The sequence below is a fragment of the Cetorhinus maximus genome, chromosome 2, assembly GCF_964194155.1.
Source record: "Cetorhinus maximus chromosome 2, sCetMax3.hap1.1, whole genome shotgun sequence".
In the NCBI taxonomy this organism is placed as follows: domain Eukaryota; kingdom Metazoa; phylum Chordata; class Chondrichthyes; order Lamniformes; family Cetorhinidae; genus Cetorhinus; species Cetorhinus maximus.
The window spans coordinates 225,534,428-225,553,547 of record NC_135880.1 but is presented as its reverse complement, the minus strand read 5'-3'; the positions used below and the strand labels follow the sequence as shown (position 1 = coordinate 225,553,547).

The 19,120-nt window shown below is 49.6% G+C and overlaps 1 protein-coding gene across 1 annotated transcript in view; it reads right to left on the bottom strand.

The window, feature by feature from the left end:
* The window catches only part of nectin1b (nectin cell adhesion molecule 1b), a 603,780-nt gene that overhangs the window by 10,331 nt on the left and 574,329 nt on the right, over nucleotides 1-19,120 (bottom strand). The window contains exon 8 of the mRNA XM_078533103.1: nucleotides 12,238-12,348. Within this exon, the coding sequence (XP_078389229.1) occupies nucleotides 12,238-12,348 (111 nt within the window). The remainder of the gene's footprint in view (nucleotides 1-12,237; nucleotides 12,349-19,120) is intronic.

The following is a 19,120-nucleotide window of genomic DNA, read 5'->3' as shown; positions in this document are numbered from 1 at the left end:
CCAACACCCCCCATCTCCCCAGCCCCTCCACACCCCCACCTCCCCAGCACCCCCCACCCTACCCACCTCCCCCACCCCCCCAATCCCCCCACCTCCCCAGCCCCCCATCCCCCAAATCTCCCCACCGCCCCAACCCCCCAACCCACCCACCTCCCCACACCCACCAAACCCCCCCACCTCCCCACCCCCCCAAACCGCACCCCCACCCTCCCAGCAACCCCCAGCCCACCCAGCCTCCCTCCCACCACCCCCCCAATCCCCCACCCCCACCACCAGGGCCTGGGGACCCCTCGATAATGTGCCCCACCGCCCCCAACCCCTTCAACCCCCCCCAGACCCCTCCCACCCCACCTCCCCCCAGCCATGATTGTTATCCATCCTCCTCATCGCAATCGGAGAACTAACTGAGCTGCAGTCAGACACCCGCCCCCCACCGGTGAGGTGTCTGCAGCCCAGCTGCTCCGTAATAAGTTCAAATCCAATCACTGCAGCTGGGGGAATTTAAATTCAATTAATTAAATCAATAAAATCGGGAATAAAAAGCGAGTCTCGGTGATGGTGACCACGAAACTACCAGATTGTGGTAAAAATTCACCTGGTTTCACCTTTAGGGAAGTAACTCTGTTGTCCCTACATGGTCTGTCCCTACATGTGACTCCAGGGGGGCACACAGAATCTGAACTGCCCTCTGAATGGCCTAGCAAGACATGCAGTTGTATTTAACACGGTGCCTCACCACCCCCTTTCTCAAGGGCAACTAGTGACGGGTAACAAATTCTGGTTGGGCCGGAGACAACCACATCCTGTGAATGAATGAATAAAAAAAACTGGGAAATTGGCTGATTGCTAAACTCTGCCTCATTTTATTGAGTTAATCATTTCACAATGTTCGGGAGTGACTGCCCCTTTAAACTGGTGAACCTGAATTTTGAGATTTGGTTGTTTTCTTTTTAACCACATTGCTTTTAATCACCTTTGGGCTAAAGTCTGATACCCCTGTCAGCACCGAGTCAGCCTGGCCCACTCTGTACACTCATGAGCTAAAGTAAACCTAACATAAATCAGCACATTTCAAAACGTGTAACACAAAACAAGGAACCTGTAAAATAGAATCATACAGCATATTAGGAGGCCATTTGGCCCATTGTGCCTGTGCCAGCTCTTTCCAAGGGCAATTCAGTTAATCCCACTCCCCAGCACTTTCCCCATAGCCCTGTAATTTTTTTCCCTTTAAGCATTTATCCAATTTCTTTTTGAGAGTTACTATTGAATCTGCTTCCAGCGCCCTCTCAGGCAGCATGTTCCTGATTGCAACAACTCGCTGTGTAAATAATTCTCCTCTGCTCCTTTTATCCAGTCTCATATTCGAGGCTGAGTGCACATCTGAAGGAACTTTGATGATGATCAGTGTCTGGAGCAGAGCTCAGGGTCCAGCAGTGACTGCTCAGGTGCAGCACAAATACAAACTGCACATCAGAACTGCCTCCACACTGCCCCATTTAAGTGTCCGCCCTAACACCCAAAGATCAGCAACCTGTGGACCAGCTGGCACACTGGACGCTGTTCATGTCTAACCCTGCTCCTGTCCAGGCCAGGACAGAGAGGACAGGTTTCCACCAGCATCAGCACTCGCTCTCCATGGGCAGTGTCACCATCTCTCTCAGGGCCAGGAGGGAAACCCTGTCTCTTTGGTGGACAGACCTGTCCCACAGTCTTTGGTCCCTGTGTTTATGTTGTGTGTGAGGGAACACTGTACCGGGAGGATGTCTGTACCGGGAGAATGTCTGTACTGGGAGGATGTCTGTACAGGGAGACTGTCTGTACTGGGAGACTGTCTGTACCGGGAGAATGTCTGTACTGGGAGGATGTCTGTACAGGGAGACTGTCTGTACTGGCAGACTGTCTGTACTGGGAGACTGTCTGTACCGGGAGACTGTACCGGAAGCACTAGAGGTGAAAACTTACTCTTATGCTCCTACCGGCTGCCACTAACACTCAGCACAAAGTATGAAACTCTGTTCCTCTTTTCAATTCCAAAATGTGGATAAAATGCTGAATTTCCTTTTGTTTCACTCAATGATTTTGCTGCAGTCGTCCCTCTCTCGCCCCTTCTCCACCCTCCATTTCCCTATCCCCTCCCACTGCTCATCCCTCTCCCACCCCCTTCTCCACCCTCCATCTCCCTATCCCCTCCCACTGCTCATCCCTCTCTCGCCCCTTCTCCACCCTCCATCTCCCTATCCCCTCTGCTCATCCCTCTTTCGCCCCTTCTCCACCCTCCATCTCCCTATCCCCTTTGCTCATCCCTCTCTCCCCCCTTCTCCATCCTCCATCTCCCTATCCCCTCCCACTGCTCATCCCTCTCCCACCCCCTTCTCCACCCTCCATCTCCCTATCCCCTCCCCTTTGCTCATCCCTCTCCCGCCCCCTTCTCCACCCTCCATCTCCCTATCCCCTCTGCTCATCCTTCTCTCGCCCCTTCTCCACCCTCCATCTCCCTATCCCCTCCGCTCATCCCTCTCTCGCCCCCTTCTCCACCCTCCATCTCCCTATCCCCTCCGCTCATTCCTCTCTCGCCCCTTCTCCACCCTCCATCTCCCTATCCCCTCCGCTCATCCCTCTCTCGCCCCCTTCTCCACCCTCCATCTCCCTATCCCCTCCGCTCATCCCTCTCTCGCCCCTTCTCCACCCTCCATCTCCCTATCCCCTCTGCTCATCCCTCTCTCGCCCCCTTCTCCACCCCTCCATCTCCCTATCCCCTCCGCTCATCCGTCTCTCGCCCCCTTCTCCACCCTCCATCTCCCTATCCCCTCCGCTCATCCCTCTCTCGCCCCTTCTCCACCCTCCATCTCCCTATCCCCTCCGCTCATCCCTCTCTCGCCCCTTCTCCACCCTCCATCTCCCTATCCCCTCTGCTCATCCCTCTCTCGCCCCTTCTCCACCCTCCATCTCCCTATCCCCTCTGCTCATCCCTCTCTCGCCCCTTCTCCACCCTCCATCTCCCTATCCCCTCCGCTCATCCCTCTCTCGCCCCTTCTCCACCCTCCATCTCCCTATCCCCTCTGCTCATCCCTCTCTCGCCCCTTCTCCACCCTCCATCTCCCTATCCCCTCTGCTCATCCCTCTCTGCTCCGTCTCCTCCCTTGCCTCCTCACTCACTCCCACCGCCAGCCTCCCTCCACCCAAATCTTCAGCCCTCCCCTACCTACTTCACCCAAATGCCCCCTTGTTGCCCTCCCCTCCCCATCTTCCCCCCCCCCCCCGTCTCCCCACTCCACCATTAACAATATCTAAAACCAGCTTTAACATTACGGTTACAACTTAAACGTTTCTCATTGGAAAGAAAGACTAATATGCTGGGGTCGTTTCGCACATGACCCTTCACCCCTCACCCCCATTGATCTATCTATCAGGCCAATGGCGATCCCATCTTGCCCATTGCTATTCTTAGAGACAGAACTTGCATTTACATAGTGCCTTTCACATCTTCAGCAGTGGCTCAGCGAGAGCCATCTCACCTCTGGGTTAGGAGCTCATTCAAACTCGCCCCTCTGGAGCCTCGAGCACCTGATCCAGGCTGACACTCCTGGCGCAGTACTGAGGGAGTGCTGCACTGTCAGAGTTTTCGTGTTTTGGATGAGCTATGAAACCGAGGCCCTGTCTGCTCTCTCAGGAGAGTATTTCCCGGTGTCCTGGCCAACATTTATCCTTCAACCAACATCACTGAAAAAGAAAATGATCTGCTCATTTTCTCACTGGTGTTTGTGGGATCTTCCTGTGCCCAAAATGGCTGCCTACGTTACAGCAGTGACCACTCTTTAAAAGTGCTTCATTGGCTGTAAAGCGCTTTGGGATGTCCTGAGGTCACTAAAGGTGCTATATAAATGCAAGTCTTTCTTTCTTAATGCAATGGAGGCTGGTTGTCTCTCACCGCCCCAGCTCAAAGAGGGTAAGAGGGAAATGAAAGACATGTCATCAGAACAAGATTATTTTGCATAGGTTGTTATACAGATAACAAATCAGAGATTCACCTGCTAGTGTAGCAGGGAGTTAGGAAGGCAAATGGTATGTTCACCTTTCTTGCAAGCGGATATATGAATAAGGAAGTGTTGCTGCAATTGTACAGGGTCCTGGTGAGACCACACCTGGAGAACTGTGGGCAGTTCTGGTCTCCTCACCAAAGGAAGGAGATACTTGCTTTAGAGAGCGTTCAACTGAGGATCACTAGATTGATCCCTGGGTTGAAGGGGCTGTCTTGTGAACAGATACTTTGGACTTCAGACGAATGAGAGGTTATCTCATTGAAATCTACAAAATTCGCAAAGGCTGGACAGGGGGTGAGGGGCTGATTCCCCCTGGCTGGAGAGCCTAAGACACAGGACCATAGATTCCGGATAATGGATTGTCCATTTAGGGCTCAGATGAGGAGAAATTTCTTTCCTCACAGTCTTGTGAATCCTTGGAGTTCTCTGTGGATGTTCAGCTGTTGAGTGTATTCAAGAATGAGACTGATTGATTTTTGGACACTCGGGAACCAGGGGATATGGGGATCAGGGAGGATAGTGGAGCTGAGGTAGGAGATCAGGCCTGATCTTATCGAATGGCAGATTTGGCTCAAGGAGACAGAAGGTCGACTCCTGCTCCTGGTTTTTGTGTTCTGTTGCCAATTTGCCATGATGACTGCAGTTCAAAGGAGCTCACTGTGAGTGAAGGAAATTGTTCTATGAATGCTGTTTTTTTTTATTGTTTAAGGATCTAACGAGGCCGTTAAATAGGATCCTGCCTGTTTCAAATCAATTTTCTCTAATGACTGGGAAAGGTTTCCACTGTTGGATAAACATTAAGGACGATGATGGGATGACTATATTGATTAGCAGGACTTTGTAAGCTGATGAGAGTGGATGTGACACAGTGCAGATTCTAACAGTCAGTGTAATGATGGGTCAATTACAGCGTAAACAACCCATACTTTTCCATTCAGCTCACTCTTGACAGTCATAATCAGCTTCATCAGCATTTCTATGAATCCCAGGACACACATCATCTGAGATCAAACTGACCAACACAGATGGAACTCAGTGTGTGCCACAAACATGTAGCACAGACTCAGGCAGGGACAGTTTGAAGCCAGTTTTGCTTCACAATATATATTTGCAAAGATGGCCAGAAGCCAAATGCTTAAGATCACCTATTCATAGACAATAAAGATTGTACTCCACTGAGAATCAGTGTGTGTGGAACACATACCCCAGTGAGAGTCAGTGTGTGTGGAACACATACCCCAGTGAGAGTCAGTGTGTGTGGAACACATACCCCAGTGAGAGTCAGTGTGTGTGAGACCCGTACCCCAGTGAGAGTCAGTGTGTATGGAACACATACCCCAGTGAGAGTCAGTGTGTGTGAGACCCGTACCCCAGTGAGAGTCAGTGTGTGTGGAACACATACCCCAGTGAGAGTCAGTGTGTGTGGAACTGTACCCCAGTGAGAGTCAGTGTGTGTGGAACCCATACCCCAGTGAGAGTCAGTGTGTGTGGAACTGTACCCCAGTGAGAGTCAGTGTGTGTGGAACTGTACCCCAGTGAGAGTCAGTGTGTGGAACTGTACCCCAGTGAGAGTCAGTGTGTGGAACTGTACCCCAGTGAGAGTCAGTGTGTGTGGAACTGTACTCCTGTCAGGGTGAGGCGATGGTGTAGTGATATTGTTGCTGGACCGGCAATGCTCTGGGGACCCGGGTTTGAATCCTGTGACGCCAGATGGTACAATTTGAATTCAACAAAAATCTGGAATTAAGAATTGATGATGAGCATTGCCGATTGTGGTAAAAACCCTTCAGGAAAGGAAGTCTGTCATCCTTACGTAGTCTGGCCTACACATGACTCCAGCAATGTGGTTGACTCTTAAATGGCCTAGCAAGCCACTCAGTTGTATCAAACCGCTACAAAGTCTTAAAAAAGGATTGACCTAGGCACCAGAAACGACAATGGCAATTTCAGCCCTGTCGACCCTGCCAAGTCCTCCTTACCAACATCTGGGGGCAAGTGCTAGTCCAGCAACATCCTGACATAGTCATCCTCACGGAATCATACCTGACAGATAATGTCCCAGACACCACCATCACTATCCCTGGTATGTCCTTTCCCACTGGCAGGACAGATGGCACAGTTGCCATGGGAGTCCTCAACAACGACTCATGGCATCAGGTCAAACATGGGCAAGGAAACCTCCTGCTGAATGCCACATACTGCCCTCCCTCACCTGATGAGTCAGTGCTCTTCCATGTTGAAGGAGGAGGTACTGAGGGTGGCAAGGACGCAGAATGTACTCGGTAGCACCACTACTGACCGAGCTGGCTGTGTCCTAAAGGACATAGCTGCTGGACTGGGTCTGCGGCAGGTGGTGAGGGGACCAACAAGAGGGAAAAACTACTTGACCTCATCCTCACCAACCTGCCTGCCGCAGATGCATCTGTCCATGACAGTATCGGTAGGAGCGACCACCGCTCAGTCATTGTGGAGACGAAGTCACGAATATCCTCAATATGCTGTGTGGCACTGAACGGATCTAGCAACTCAAGACTGGGCATCCATGAGGCGCTGTGGGCCATCATCAGCAGCAGAATTTTACTCAAACACAATCTGTAAACTCATGGCCTGGCATATCCCCCACTCTACCTTTACCATCAAGCCAGGGGATCAACCCTGGTTCAATGAAGAGTGCAGGAGGGCATGCCAGGAGCAGCACCAGGCATACCCAAAAATGAGGCGTTAACCTGGTGAAGCTATAACACAGGACTACTTGCATGCCAAACAGCATAAGCAGCAGTAATAGACAGAGCTAAGAGATCTCACAACCAATGGATCAGATCTAAGCTCTGCAGTCCTGCCACATCCAGTTGTGAATGGTGGTGGACAATTAAACAACTCACTGGAGGAGGAGGCTCCACAAATATCCCCATCCTCAATGATGGAGGAGCCCAGCACATCAGTGCAAAAGATAAGGCTGAAGCATTTGCTACAATCTTCAGCCAGAAGTGCCCAGTGGATGATCCATCTCGGCCTCCTCCGGAGGTCCCCACATCACAGGTGCCAGTCTTCAGCCAATTCAATTCACTCCACATGATATCAGGAAACGGCTGAAGACACTGGATACTGCAAAGGCTATGGGCCCTGTCAATATTCCGGCAATAGTACTGAAGACTTGTGCTCCAGAATTAGCTGTGCACCTTGCCAAGCTGTTCCAGTACAGCTACAACACTGGCATCTACCCAGCAATGTGGAAAATTGCCCAGGTATGTCCTGTATACAAAAAGCAGGACAAATCCAACCCGGCCAATTACCACCCCATCAGTCTACTCTCAATCATCAGTAAAGTAATGGAAGGGGTCATGAACAGTGCTATCAAGAGGCACTTGCTTAGCAATAACCTGCTCCCTGATGCCCAGTTTGGGTTCCGCCAGGGCCACTCAGCTCCTGACCTCATTACAGCCTTGGTTCAAACATGGACAAAAGAGCTGAACTCCAGAGGTGAGGTGATAGTGACTGCCCTTGACATCAAGGCAGCATTTGACTGAGTGTGGCATCAAGGAGCCCTAGCAAAACTGGAGTCAATGGGTATCAGGGGGAAAACTCTCCACTGGATGGAGTCATACCGAGCACAAAGGAAGATGGTTGTGGTTGTTGGAGGTCAGTCAGCTCAGCTCCAGACATCACTGCAGGAGTTCCTCAAGGTAGTGTCCTCAGCCCAACCATCTTCAGCTGCTTTATCAACAACCTTCCTTGCATCACAAGGTCAGAAGTGGGGATGTTCGCTAATGATTGCACAATGTTCAGCACTATTTGCAATTCCTCGGATACTGAAGCAGTCCATGTCCAAATGCAGCAAGACCTGGATAATATCCAGGCTTAGGCTGACAAGTGGCAAATAACATTCACGCCACACAAGTGTCAGGCAATGACCATCTCCAACTAGAGAGAATCCAACCATCACCCCTTGACGTTCAATACAGTGAAGACACAGGGAGGAGAATGTGAGCAGGACTTGGAGCTTAGGAGTGCGGGTAAAGGAAAGTGACCTTATCATCACTTGTAGAGAGAGATGAGAGGTTAACATGAGCTTGAGGATTGCAAAGTTCAGGTGATATTCAACGAATGAAACTGTTGTGTTCCCTGGTTCCTTATCATGTCTCCCAGGATGTTCCAAAGTGCTTCATGTACAAGCGTTGATATTGGTTAATTATTGTAAGTTCAGCAGTGGGTCATAAATATGTCAGCCTGAATCACCCACTATCAACATCCGGGTGGTTACCATTGACCAGAAACTGAACTGTACTAGCCATATAAATACTGTGGCTACAAGAGCAGGTCAGAGACTGGGAATCCTGTGACCGGTAACTCACCTCCTGACTCCCCAAAGCCTGTCCACCATCTATAGGGCACTTGCTTAGGAGTGTGATGGGATACTCCCCACTTGCCTGGATGAGTGCAGCTCCCACAACATTCAAGAAGCTTGACACCATCCAGGGTAAAGCAGCCCCGCTTGATTGGCACCACATCCACAAACATTCACTCCCTCCAGCACCGACGCATAATAGCAGCAGTGTGTACCATCTATAAGATGCCCTGCAGCAATTCATCAAGGCTCCTTCGACAGCACCTTCCAAACCCACAATCACTACCATCTAGAAGGACAAGGACAGTAGATAGATGGGAACACCACCACCTGGAAGTTCTCTCCAAGCCACTCACCATCCTGACATGGAAATATATCACCGTTCCTTCACTGTCGCTGGGTCAAAATCCTGGAACTCCCTCCCTAACAGCACTGTGGGTGTACCTACATCACATGGACTGCAGCGGCTCAAGAAGGCAGCTCACCACCACCTTCTCAAGGGCAACCAGGGATGGGCAATAAATGCTGACCCAGCCAGTGAAGCCCACATCCTGCAAATGAATTAAAAAAATTGTGTGTGTGGGACCCGTACCCCAGTGACAGTCAGTGTGTGTGGGACCCGTACCCCAGTGAGAGTCAGTGCGTGTGGGACCCGTACCCCAGTGAGAGTCAGTGTGTGTGGGACCCGTACCCCAGTGAGAGTCAGTGTGTGTGGAACCCGTACCCCAGTGAGAGTCACTGTGTGTGGAACCCGTACCCCAGTGAGAGTCAGTGTGTGTGGGACCCGTACCCCAGTGAGAGTCAGTGTGTGTGGAACCCGTACCCCGGTGAGAGTCAGTGTGTGTGGAACCCGTACCCCAGTGAGAGTCAGTGTGTGTGGAACTGTACCCCAGTGAGGGTCAGTGTGTGTGCAACCCGTACCCCGGTGAGAGTCAGTGTGTGTGCAACCCGTACCTCAGTGAGAGTCAGTGTGTGTGGAATTGTACCTTAGAACATCCTGATATAGTGGTTTGGATAGACTGTGATAAAATTAAAGACTTGTCCAAGATGAATTTCTGCCTGTGGTAAATCCTGTCAGTGTTGAACTCAGGCTGACATATTGCTTTATGACCCACTGCTGAACTTACAATAATTAACCAATATCATCGCTTGTACATGAAGCACTTTGGAACATCCTGGGAGACATGATAAGGGACCAGGGAAATACAAGAGTTTCATTTGTTGAATATCACCTGAATTTTGGAATCCTCAAGCTCATGTCAACCTCTCATCTCTCTCTACAAGTGATGACATGGTCACTTTCCTTCAGCCTTACTCCTAAGCTCCAAGTCCTGCTCTAATCCTCTTCTCCGTGTCTTCACTGTATTGGAATCAAGAATCATTGCTGAATCTCCACTTTTTGGCAGTTCAAAGCCTGGACTCGCTTCCTCCTTCGGTCTCCACTGCCTCCCACTATCCACAGGAGTTTGGGACACAAACTGAGTATCAACTAATCCCTGCTCTCTGATTGATCTCTTCTTCTTTCCTATCCTTTGTAACTCTGGTGGTTTCTTTCTCTCTGGACCTGACCCATTCCCTGTTTCTCACTAAAATTAATCGAACAACGTTCCAACTGGATGTAGTTTGTGTTCTGTTGTATTGTAACTTGTACCAAGTCCCCTTTCTCCGACACCCTTAGTGTTCACTGACCTCCGCTGACTCCTGGTCTCATCTCAATCTTAAAATTCTCATCCTGGTTTCCAAGCCCCTGCAAGGCTTTGTCCCTCCCTGCCTGGCACCCCCTCCAGCCCCACAATCCTCCAAGGTATCTTTGCTTCTCTCATTCTGGTCTCTTGCCAAACCCCAATTTTAATCATTCCACCATTGTCAGCGTGCTGCCTGGGTCCTAAGCTCTGGAATTCCATCTCGAAACCTCTCAGCCTCTCTCTCCTCCTTTATGATGCTCCTTAAAACTGACCTCTTTGACTGAGCGTTTGGTCACCTGTCCCTAATATCTCCTTATGTGACTCCGTGTTATATGTTGCTTGGTCACATTCCTGTGAGGCATCTTGGGACATTTTATCATGTTAATGGTGCTATAGAGATTTCATTTGCTGCAGTTTGTACCTTTGTGCAGCTGATTGAGAGGTTCCTGGGACCTGGTGAGGTGGGAGGTTAAGGAGGGAACAAGGGCTTTGTGGTGAGTATTGCTGTCTGACTGAGAGGGCTGCTGGGTCGGTTCGGCTGGGTCCATGTGCATTTCGGGACAACGTCCATTGCTCGTTTACATTGGTTCATCGTTTCACCTTCACCGTTTTCAAAGTTGGGGTGGGTGGAAGTGGGGGTGGGGGTGAGGGTGGGCGTGGGGGCAGTCCTTTTGACAGTGTTTTCAGAGAACAGCTGCCTGTCTGCAACCAGCTCCTGATTCCCATCCAGGGTCCTGATCCACTGGGTCTCTCTGACCCCGATCCCATCTGGCCATTCATCAAGCGCCAGGTGGACACTGAGTATGGGCAAAGTATTTGACCCAGCGGGTAGTGTTAGCAAGCTTGATCAGGTCCTCACCAGGTGTAGGCACTATGCCCAGCTGGTAAAGTAACATCACCCTGTGGCAATATCTACCAATCTCGTTAACCATGGCTGCCAGGCAGGACCAGTTTACACCAGTGAAACTCTTTCGAGTTATCAACAGTCACAGATTGCAACTCTTTTCAAGTACAATCACAGTTCTTGGTTTCCGGGAGTGGGACATGAACCCACAACCCTCTGATTCAAAGGCGAGGGTGCTATGAACTGAGCCACAGCTGACACCTCTTTACACCAGTGAAATTGAACAATAATTAGTGTTAGGTAATTGATGTCAGAGGAGTGTGTGTGTTATCAGCACAGCTCAGGGTCTGAGTGATTTCTTCAGAAAGGACTTGGTCACATCCAAATCTCTGGTTCCATTTTGCAGAGAGATCAGAGTGAATCAGAGAGAGACAGAGGGAAAGCAAGAGATAGAGAGGGAAGAGAGACAGAGAGAGAGAGAGAGAGAGAAAGAGAGAGAGAGAAAGAAAGCAAGAGATAGCGAGTAACAGAGAAAAGAAGAGTAGAACAGAGAGCAAGCTAGAAAGAGCAACAGAGAAAAAGTGAAAGTGAAACAAACTGAAAGGTTGAGAGAAACACGGCAGGAAACACAAAAAGGAACAGACAGAGAGAGAGAGAAACTCAGAGAGTGAGAGAACAACAGAATTCAAAATATAGAGAGAAATAGAGACAGAGATAGAAAAGGAATGACAGAGATCAAGAGAGTGACAGAGCAAATCACAAACAGAGAAAAAAGAGACAGAGACGGAGGGGGAGATTGAGAGGGGGGAGACCAAGAGAGGGAGAGACAAAGAGAGGGGGAGACAGAGAGAGGGGGGGGGGACAGAGAGGGAAAGGAGACAGAGAGAGGGGGAGATAGAGAGAGGGGGGGGGGGACAGAGAGGGAAAGGAGACAGAGAGAGTGGGAGATAGAGAGAATAGGAAGAGAGGACAGAAACTCAATGTGTGAGAGAGAAAGAGAGGGACTGAGTGAAAGAAAATGATAAATGGCTTTAACAGTGGCCCAGAGAATGGTGTGGGGTCACAGCCAGTCAGGAATTTCTCATTGGGTGGAGAGAATGCAGGTTTTCCATGACTGATATGAGTTATGGTGATGTGGTGAAGGCCTGACCACGAATGATCATTATCAGGGCCACCCGGCCCATTCTGGCTATAATCAGGCAGCAATGGGGAGCTGTGGAAAGCGGCAATGACCAGTTTGTGAGTTTGTGATGGTTTAAATGCTACCTGAATGAGGCTGGGAAATGGTAACTGATGTTATCGAGGAGTGAGCAATCTCACCGATTTCTGTGAGTAGGGAGATGATTCTGGAGCAGCCATGTCGTAATACTGGGTCTGGATTGGGATCTTCTGTACATCGTCTTCCTCCTTAGTGCTGTCCAGATGCACCACCTGCAGATAATGAGCGCCATGTTAGGAGAGTGGGAGAGAGAGAGAGAGAGAAAACTAACTGTAAATCAGTGAGTGTGGGGACAACTCTGAAAAATCAGAGACACAATCAACATCACACTCAGCCCCAGCCCTCTCCTACTGCACAGTACAGCATCATCACAAATATCCCTCTCCCTCAGAGTGTGGGAGTGAGTGTGGGAGTGGGCATGAGTGTGAATGTGGGAGTGAGGTGGGAGTGAGCGAGCGTGGGAGTGAGTGCGGGAGTGAGCGTGGGAGTGAGGGTGGGAGTGAGGATGGGACTGAGCATGGAGTGAGTGTGAGCGTGAGTGTGAGCGTGGGTATGAGTGTAAGCGTGGGGGCGGGTCTGAGCGTGAGTGCAGGTGTGAGTTTGAGTGGGAGTGAGTGTGAGTGTGGGAGTGAGTGTGACTGTGGGAGTGAATGTGGAGTGAGTGTGAGCATGGATGTGAGCATGGGTGTGAGTGCAGGCAAGAGTATAGATGTGTGTGGGCAAGAGTGATGGCATGAGTGTATGGGAAAATGGGAGTGAGTGAATGTGAGTGTGTGTGGGAATGTGGGTGTGAGTGTGAGTGTATGTGTGGGTATTAGCGTGAGCATGATCGTGGGTGTGACTCTGAGTGTGAGCATGAGTTTAAGTGCGAATGTGAGTGTGGGGTGAGCGTGGGAGTGTGTAGGAGTGAGCTTGGGAGTGAGTGGGGGGTGAGTGTGGGTGTGGATGTGAGCATGAGTGTTGGTGTGGGTTGGTGTGCGTTGGTGTTGGTTGGTGTGTATTGGTGCTGGTGTGCGTTGGTGTTGGTATGGGTTGGTGTGCATTGGTGTTGGTGTTTGTTGGTGTTGGTGTGGGTTGGTATGGGTTAGTGTTGGTGTGCGTTGGTGTTGGTTGGTGTTGGTGTTGGTGTGGGTTGGTGTGTGTTGGTGTTGGTGTGGGTTGGTGTGTGTTGGTGTTGGTGTGGGTTGGTGTTAGTGTGGGTTGTTGTGTGTTGGTGTTGATGTGGGTTGGTGTTGGTATACGTTGGTGTTGGTGTGGGTTGGTGCGTGTTGGTGTTGGTGTTTATATGGGTTGGTGCATGTTGTTGTTGGTGTGTGTTGGTGTACATTGGTATGCGTTGGTGTTGGTGTGTGTTGGTGTGGGTGTGGATTGGTGTGCATTGGTGTTGGTGTACGTTTGCTGTTGGTGTGTGTTGGTGTTGGTGTGGACTGGTGTTGTTTGGTGTGTGTTGGTGTTGGTGTGGGTTGGTGTTGGTGTTGTGTGTTGGTGTTGGTGTTGGTTTGCATTGGTGTTGGTGTTGGTGTGGGTCAGTGTTGATGTGGGTTGGTGTGTGTTGGTGTTGGTGTTGGTGTGGGTTGGTATGCGTTGGTGTTGATGTTGGTTGGTGTTGGAGTGGGTTGGTGTGTGTTGGTGTTGGTGTTGGTGTGGGTTGGTATGCGTTGGTGTTGATGTTGGTTGGTGTTGGAGTGGGTTGGTGTGTGTTGGTGTTGGTGTGGGTTGGTTTGCATTGGTGTTGGTGTGCGTTGGTGTTGGTGTGGACTGGTGTTGTTTGGTGTGTGTTGGTGTTGGTGTTGTGTGTTGGTGTTGGTGTTGGTTTGCATTGGTGTTGGTGTGGGTCAGTGTTGATGTGGGTTGGTGTGCGTTGGTGTTGATGTGTGTTGGTGTGTGTTGGTGTTGGTGTGTGTTGGTGTTGGTGTAGGTTGGTGTGTGTTGGTGTTGGTGTGCGTTGGTGTTGGTGTGGGTTGGTGTGCGTTGATGTTGGTGTTGGTTGGTGTGGGTTGGTGTGTGTTAGTGTTGGTGTGCATTGGTGTTGGTGTGGGTTGGTGTGCGTTGGTGTTGGTGTTTGTTGGTGTTGGTGTGGGTTGGTGTGCGTTGGTATTGGTGTTGGTGTGGGTTGGTATGCGTTGGTGTTGGTGTTGGTTGGTGTTGGAGTGGGTTGGTGTGTGTTGGTGTTGGTGTGGGTTGGTTTGCGTTGGTGTTGGTGTGCGTTGGTGTTGGTGTGTTAGTGTTGGTGTGGCTTGGTGTGCATTGGTGTTGGTGTTTGTTGGTGTTGGTGTGGGGTGGTGTGCATTGGTGTTGGTGTTGGTGTGGGTTGGTATGCGTTGGTGTTGGTGTTGGTTGGTGTTGGAGTGGGTTGGTGTGTGTTGGTGTTGGTGTGGGTTGGTTTGCGTTGGTGTTGGTGTGGGTTGGTGTGTGTTGGTATTGGTGTGTTGGTGTTGGTGAGGGTTGGTGTGCGTTGGTGTTGGTGTGTGTTGGTGTGTGTTGGTGTTGGTGTGTGTTGGTGTTGGTGTAGGTTGGTGTGTGTTGGTGTTGGTGTGCGTTGGTGTTGGTGTGGGTTGGTGTGCGTTGATGTTGGTGTTGGTTGGTGTTGGTGTGGGTTGGTGTGTGTTAGTGTTGGTGTGCGTTGGTGTTGGTGTGGGTTGGTGTGCGTTGGTGTTGGTGTTTGTTGGTGTTGGTGTGGGTTGGTGTGCGTTGGTGTTGGTGTTGGTGTGGGTTGGTATGCGTTGGTGTTGGTGTTGGTTGGTGTTGGAGTGGGTTGGTGTGTGTTGGTGTTGGTGTGGGTTGGTTTGCGTTGGTGTTGGTGTGCGTTGGTGTTGGTGTGTTGGTGTTGGTGTGGGTTGGTGTGCGTTGGTGTTGGTGTTTGTTGGTGTTGGTGTGGGGTGGTGTGCATTGGTGTTGGTGTTGGTGTTGGAGTGGGTTGGTGTGTGTTGGTGTTGGTGTGGGTTGGTTTGCGTTGGTGTTGGTGTGGGTTGGTGTGTGTTGGTATTGGTGTGTTGGTGTTGGTGTGGGTTGGTGTGCGTTGGTGTTGGTGTGGGTTGGTATGCGTTGGTGTTGGTTGGTGTTGGAGTGGGTTGGTGTGTGTTGGTGTTGGTGTGGGTTGGTTTGCGTTGGTGTTGGTGTGCGTTGGTGTTGGTGTGCGTTGGTGTGTTGGTGTTGGTTGGTGTGTGTTGGTATTGGTGTGGGTTGGTGTGGGTTGGTGTTGGTGTGTGTTGGTATTGGTGTGGGTTGGTGTGGGTTGGTGTTGGTGTGTGTTGGTATTGGTGTGGGTTGGTGTGTGTTGGTGTTGGTGTGTGTTGGTATTGGTGTGGGTTGGTGTGTGTTGGTATTGGTGTCGGTTGGTGTGGGTTGGTGTGGGTTGGTGTGTGTTGGTGTTGGTGTGGGTTCGTGTGGGCTGGTGTTGGTGTGTGTTGGTGTTGGTGTGCGTTGGTGTTGGTGTGGGTTGGTGTGTGTTGGTGTTGGTGTGTGTTGGTGTTGGTGTTGGTGTGGTTTGGTGTGGGTTGGTGTGGGTTGGTGTTGGTGTGTGTTGGTGTTGGTGTGTGTTGGTGTTGGTGTGGTTTGGTGTGGGTTGGTGTGGGTTGGTGTTGGTGTGGTTTGGTGTGGGTTGGTGTGGGTTGGTGTTGGTGTGTGTTGGTGTTGGTGTTGGTTGGTATTGGCGTTGACTGAGGAAAGGGTCACTTTTGAATGTGGTGCCTTTGCCCTGATTGTTGATACCTTGCTGACCCTCACTGTCTAGGCTCACAACAACAACAACAACAACTTACATTTCTAGAGTGTCATAGCTTTGGCAAAATGGCCAATGTGTTTCACAGGAATGTAATTTTTAAAAATAGATATTGAGACAAGAAGGTGTTAGGAGTGGTGGCCACAGTCTTGGCCTAATAGATGGATTTTACAGAGGGCCTTACAGGAGGAGAAAGAGAGAGGTAGAGAGGTTTCGGGAGGGAATTCCAGAGTTTAGGGCCCAGGCTGCAGAAGGCACGGCCATTAATTGTGATGAGAAGGGTTACGGGAATATGCAAAATGCCATAGTTGGAGGAACATAGAATTGTGTAGATGGGAAGGCTGGAGAAAGTCAGAGACATAGTGAGTGGCTATAATATGGTTACAGAGATAAGGAGTGGCTATAATATTGTTACAGAGATAGGGAGTGGCTATAATATGGTTACAGAGATAGTGAGTGGCTATAATATGGTTACAGAGATAGTGAGTGGCTATAATATGGTTACAGAGATAGTGAGTGGCTATAATATGGTTACAGAGATAGTGAGTGGCTATAATATGGTTACAGAGATAGGGAGTGGCTATAATATGGTTACAGAGATAGGGAGTGGCTATAATATGGTTACAGAGATAGTGAGTGGCTATAATATGGTTACAGAGATAGTGAGTGGCTATAATATTGTTACAGAGATAGTGAGTGGCTATAATATGGTTACAGAGATAGGGAGTGGCTATAATATTGTTACAGAGATAGTGAGTGGCTATAATATGATGGATTTAAACACAGGGATAGAATTTTAAACTTGAGATGGGGGAACCAGGGGCCAATGTAGGTCAGCAAGGGGGTGGTTGGGGGTGGTTGGGGGTGGGGAGTGGTGTGGGCGATGGATGAATGAGGCTTGATATGGGACAGGATATGGACAGAATGTTTTGAATGAGCTAAGAATTTATGGAGACCGGGAGGTTGACCGGGTGAGCACTGGAACAGTCAAGTTGGCAGATAATAAAGGGATAGGTGAGGGTTTCAGCAGCAGATAAGCTAAGGTGGGGGCATCTTCAATGGTGAAAGTGGGTGTCTTTGTTTTTTTTATTCCTGAGATGGGGCTTCACTGGCTAGGCCAGCATTTACTGCCCGTCCTTAATTGCCCTCGAGAACTGTGTCACCCACATTGCTGTGGGTCTGGAGTCACATGTAAGCCAGATGAGGTAAAGACGGCAGGTTTCCTTCTCTAAAGGGCATTCGTGAACCAGATGGGTTTTTACAACAATTGGCAATGGTTTGATGGTCATCATTAGGCTTTTAATTCCAGATTTTTAAATTGAATTCAAATTCCACCATCTGTCATGGTGGGTATCGTACCCAGGTCCTTAGAGCATTACCCTGGGTCTCTGGATTACTAGCCCAGTGACAATTTCACTACCCAACCGACTCGTGATGAACAGGATATGGGATTGAACGCCCAATTCAGGGTCAGATAGGACACTGAGGTCACAAGTGATCAGGTTAAACCTGAAAATGGCCAGGGAGGGAGTGGAAACATGTTCCTGAAAATGGGGTTTGTGGTGAGGAACCTTCCCAATTTTTAACTGGAGGAAGTTGCGACTCATCTAGGATTGAATGTTGGACAAGCACCCCAACAACCCGGGAGCAGTGGAGAGGTGATCGATGTCATGAGTGTCCATGTGGAAGGAGCTGATCCCATGTCTGTGGATGATGTCACTAAGGAGCAACATTTAGATGAGGCAGAGGAGGGGTCAGGGGTAGATTCTGGGGGAAGGTCGGGGGTGGTGGCTCTTGGAGGTAATAGTTTGGTGGCAAGAAGGGGGGTAATAATAGCATATCTCTGGCTACAGTTAGTTAAGAGAGTGAAACCAGGGCTATCCAATTAAGCTGGGAAGAGAGGCATTGAGGGGAATGTTTGAGGTCAGTTGTGTCAAAGGCTGCGAAGAGTTGAGGAAAACATTACGAGATAATATAGCACATGTATAATCGCAGAGTATATCACTGTGGCTGTGATTAAGGCTGCATCAATGCTGGGCAGGAACTGAAACCTGAAAGAATTGGGAGAGATGGTCAAGGTTTAGGGAGGCACCACTCGATTCCAAGGGCCTTCGGGAAGAAAGGAAGACTGGAGTGGGCAAGTCGCTCGCAAGGACAGTGGGATCAAGGGTGTTTTTTTGAGGAGGAGTTGATGACAGTAATTTTGAAAGGGGGAAGTTATGACAGGAAAGGGTCTGAGAAAAGACAACCACATGAGAGCCATGGAAAATGGGACAATGTGCGGAGAGTTCTAGATGCAGAGTCAGGAAAGGAGGGAGTATTACAGATTTGACACTGGCGCTGTGGCTGTGCCAATAGTTCATCAGCTACTGTCAGCCAGTGTGCGGTTTAACGCAGACTTAAAACTCTGCAACAAGCCCACAGGATCTTAATCAATCTCCAGCAGGACAGGCAAAGACCAATGGATCTCACACCTTTTACAAAAATTCTGCCTTCCTCTCATCGATGTTACAGATTCTAAAGCCTTAATTGTGATAACCCGAGCTCTGGGACTTGCAAGATTTATCCATCATTAGGAAAAAAACAAACAATTCAAAAATACCAATCAGCTGAACCAGAAACAGGTTTTCAGATGGACAGTACAAAGGATGGCCATTACAGGATAGCTTTTTTCATTCTTTCACAGGATGTGAGTGTCGCTGGCTGGGCCAGCATTTATTGCCCATCCCTGGTTGCCCTTGGTGGTGAGCTGCCTTCTTGAACCGCTGCAGTCCCTGTGGTGTAAGTGCACCCACAGTGCTGATAGGGAGGGAGTTCCAGGATTTTGACCCAGCGACAGTGAAGGAATGGTAGCAGAATGCATTGTATTAAACTGAGCTATCCGAGCACGACTCTATATCTGACAGTATAGAAGGGAGAGAGAGCTGTAAAACAGCAGGTAGGATTACTGAGCTAAAGAGCTGGAAACCTGATGTCTCTTAATGCTCTCAGCAAAGACACTCCAGAGAGATGTTGTGTTTTGGGAGTTAAAGCTAAATTAGTTTAAAAACATTTGGTAAACTCAAAGGTTGTAAATCCCATTTACTTCATCCGATCAAAAGGAAATTGTAAATGAGGGATAATGAACATAAATGTCAGTTTGAGGACAGCCCCGGCTGTGTTACCATGGAGACGGGTGGGGCTTATAGAAGTTCTCTCTGGTGCAGTTTGTGGCTTGCTGGGAGAGTTAGCCAACATAAATGAGTTAGAGAGACCTGAACTGT